The sequence below is a fragment of the Eimeria acervulina genome, genomic scaffold (genome assembly GCF_000499425.1).
Source record: "Eimeria acervulina Houghton genomic scaffold, Eah_scaff39, whole genome shotgun sequence".
Taxonomy (NCBI): Eukaryota; Apicomplexa; class Conoidasida; order Eucoccidiorida; family Eimeriidae; genus Eimeria; species Eimeria acervulina.
In genome coordinates, this window is record NW_013549842.1 from 480 (window position 1) to 4,164 (window position 3,685).

The 3,685-nt window shown below is 51.4% G+C and overlaps 1 protein-coding gene across 1 annotated transcript; it reads right to left on the reverse strand.

The window, feature by feature from the left end:
* Positions 1-241: 241 nt before the first annotated feature.
* On the reverse strand, positions 242-3,041 carry EAH_00008170 (hypothetical protein, conserved; the record flags this gene model as incomplete). The annotated part of the gene is made up of 3 exons (XM_013395669.1): positions 242-790; positions 943-1,019; positions 1,406-3,041. The coding sequence occupies 3 exons, from the start codon at positions 3,039-3,041 to the stop codon at positions 242-244; spliced, it is 2,262 nt and encodes a 753-aa protein (XP_013251123.1).
* Positions 3,042-3,685: the final 644 nt, after the last annotated feature.

Sequence of the window (3,685 nt, forward strand, 5' to 3'; positions counted from 1 at the left end):
GCCAGGCAGTAGCTAGCTAGCTAGCCAGGCAGTAGCTAGCTAGCTAGTCAGGCAGTAGCTAGCTAGCTAGCTGGGCAGCAGCTAGCCCGCCGACTGCCTAGTTAGCTAGCTAACTAGGCAGCAGCTATCTCAACAGCTATCTCGCCAGCTAGCTCGGCAACAACTAGCTAGCTAGCTCGCTAGCTAACTAGGCAAAAGCCAACTAGCTAGCTCGCTAGGTAGCTAGGCAGCAGCTAGCTAGCTAGCTAGTTGTTGCTTTGGTTTGAGGAAGGAAGAGGAGTTCTTTCTTTTGCATAGAAGTGAGAGCAGGAAGCCTCGCCTTGGGGGGCAGCGCAGAGCAGACTTCAAGCTGGAAGCAACGAGAGAGAGAGTCTTTTTGCTGCTCTCTATCTAAGCTCTCGCTGTGCTGCAGCAGCAGCTGCCGCTGCAGCTGCTGCTGCAGCCGTTGCTGCTGAGCTTCTGTTGCACTCCGGCGCGTCTCTTCCATTATCTGCTGCAGCGTTTTACGTAAAGGACGCCTCCTTGTGGGCCCCCCAGCAGCAGCTGTAGAAGCAGCAGCAGCAGCAGCAGAAGACGAACCCCCTGCTGCTGCTGCTGCTGCTGCTGTTGCTGCTGCTGCACGAGGCCTACGCCCCACAACAGGGACCTTTACAAGACGCTGCCGCATACTCGCCTTTCCTTTTGCCTTCCATGCTTCAGCTGCGGCTGCTGCTGCTGCTGTTGCTGCTGACTCTCGTGAATGCAGCAGCAGCAAAGGCGTGGGGCCCCCGCTGCCGCTCTTTGTTTGAGGCTGAAGGGCAGCAAATACAGCAACAGCAGCAGCAGCAGTTTCCAGTGTACGTAAAGACGCAGACACAGCAGCGGAATGCTATATCCAAGTAAAAGGTAGCAACAGCAGCAGCAGCAGCAAAAGCAGCAGCAGCAAAAGCTGCAGCAATTTACATTAACAGGAACGATGCGAGATGCCCCAGGAGAGCCGCGTTGCTGCGTCCGTGCGTACAGCTGAAACAGCAAACGGCCTGCAGCAGAAGCAGCAGCAGCAGCAGAAGCAGAAGCAGAAGAAAGAAGAAAGCCTTATACAAACTTCATGCTGCAGCAGCAGCAGCAGCATGCAGAGCTAGAACTCTTAAGCAATCTGACCGCTCCATAGGACAACATAAGCTGCAACCAGAGCAGCAGCAGCAGCAGGAACAACAACAACAACAGCAGCAGCAGCAGCAAGAGCAGAAGCAAAAGCAGCAATAGCACCAGCAGCAGCATCAAGAGCAATAGCAGCAGCAGCAGGAGCACCATTAACACCCGCAAAAGCAGCAGCAACAACAACAACAGCAGCAGCAGCAAAAGCAACAGCAGCAGCAACAGCAGAAGCAACAGCAGCAGCAGCAGCAACAGCAGCAGCAAGTACCTGCATCTGTTTGTCTTCCGAAGACTCTCCACAGTTTGCTGTAATCTTTTTGCTGTTTTCTTTGTCTCTCTTTTTGCTGCGCCTCCACCGCAAAAACATCAACTGCCTCATCATCTCCAGCTGATACGCTTCCTTGCTGCTGCTCCTGCTGCTGCTGCTGCTGCTGCTGCTGCTCCGGCTGTTGGGAGGGCGCATGCTGCTCTTGCTGCTGCTGCTGTTGTTGCTGCTTCTGCTGCTCTTTTGCCGACTCATGGAGCTGCTCGCGTTGCTGCAGCTGCTCCTGCTCCTGCTGTTGCTCTTGCTGCTGTTGCTGCTGCTGCTGCTGCTGCACACCACTCTCGTGTGGTCCTGGATCTCCCCCGTCCTCGTGCGGTTGCTGTTGCTGCTGTTGCTGTTGCTGCTGCTGCTGCTGCTGCTCTGCTGCTGCGCCCTCTGCGGCTGCTGCTAGTTCTCTTGGTGTATGGCCTAGAGCGCACTCTGATGTTGCAGCAGCAGCAGCAGCAGCAACAGCAGCAGCAGCAGCAGCAACTGCAGCAGGCTCGCCATCGTGTACACTTGATCCATTCATTTCGCTTCCTTGCCAAGCAGCAGCAGCAGCAGCAGCAACTGCTGCAGCATCTTTTGTTTCTACTGCTGCGCTTGCTACAGTTCCTGCTGCGCCGTCTGCTGCTGCTACAGTTCCTGCTGCTGCTGGTGCTGTCGCTTCTGTTTCCGCTGGTGGCTGTGCTACTGCTTCCGCTTCTGTTGCTGCTGTTGCTACTGGTGCTGCTGCTGCTGCTTCTGTTGCAGCTTCTGTTGCTGCTCCCGGTGCAGCTTCTGCTACTGCTTCTGCTGCAGTTTCCCCTGCACCTTCTGCTACAGCTGCTGCTGCTGCTTCTGCTGCAGCTTCTGCTGCTGCTTCTGCTGCAACTTCTGCTGCTGCTTCTGCTGCAGCAGAATCGAAGGAAGCAGCAGCAGCAACAGCTGCAGCACCTTCAGTAACGGGCAGGCTTGCCGCACTTGCGGCTGCTGCATCGGCTGCTGCAGCAGTTTGTTCTAGCAAAGGCACATCTGGTGCTTCTGCTGCTGCTTCTGATGCTGCTGCTGCTTCTGCTTCTTCTCCTCCTGCTGCTGCTGCTTCTTCTACTGCTGCTGCTGTTGCGTGAGCTGTCTCAGCTGCTGCAGTATCTGCTGCAGCATCCGCAGCAGCTGCTGCTGCACTCCCATTCTCTCTTCCATCTACAGTGCCATCAGCAACAGAAGCAGCAACAGAGGAAGCAGCAGCAGCATCATCTGATGCTACTCCTTCCCCCGTTGCAGCTTCTGCAGCAGCATCTGTCCCTGCCTCTGCTGCTGCTGCTGTTGCTGCCAGTTGCTCTCCTTCCTGGTCTGCTAAAGCGGTAGCTGGCAGCTGTCCAGCAGCAGCAGCAACAGCAGCAGCACCCACAGGAACAGCAGTACCCACTGCAGCAGCAGAACCTACAGCAGCAGAATCTACAGCAGCAGAATCTACAGCAGCAGAATCTACAGCAGCAGAAGCAGCAGCAGCAGCAGAATTGAGAAGAAGGTTTGCAGCTGCTGAGTCTTCTTCTGTGTCGCCGTTCTCAGTTTGTGCTATAGGCGAGGAAGCAGCAGCAATTGAGTTGGCCTGCTCCATTTCTTTTATATTTATTTATTTGTTTTGTTTGTTTGTTTATTTCTGTCTTTACTTTCTTGCTTTGTACGGAAGCTAGAGAGCTAATCTATTTATAACACAAGCATCTCTTTCTTCTTTCTTGCTCATGTCTTTAAAACCACAACTACATATATGCATTTATATATATTGCTACTTTGAACTTCTATACTGCTGGCTGCTCTGCAGCAACAGCAGCAGCAGCTGCTGCTGCTGCTGAGGCGAGCAGCAGCAGCAATGGGCTTGGGGTGTCTGTAGAGCTTGCGGCTTTTCTTCGTTTTTTTTCGTATTTTTAATGCAAATTAGAGTTTAAATAAAATAAATAAAATAAATTAAATAAATTAAATACATAATTTGAATTAGTTAGAAGAAAGAAACGAGAAAATGTCTATGAGAGCAGCAGACGGGAAGGCGAAGCCGAGTGACTCACAGGCAGCAGCTGAGTAGCAGAAATATACATTCATTGAACTAAAATAAACTAAATAGAATATTTAAAATAAATAAATAAATATTTAAATTAAATTAATATTTAAATTATATTAATATTTAGGTTAAATAAATATTTGTTTAATAGGTTTTGCTGCTGCTCAACAATAACAAGGTGCTCAACGCTCATATGCACGTTTATT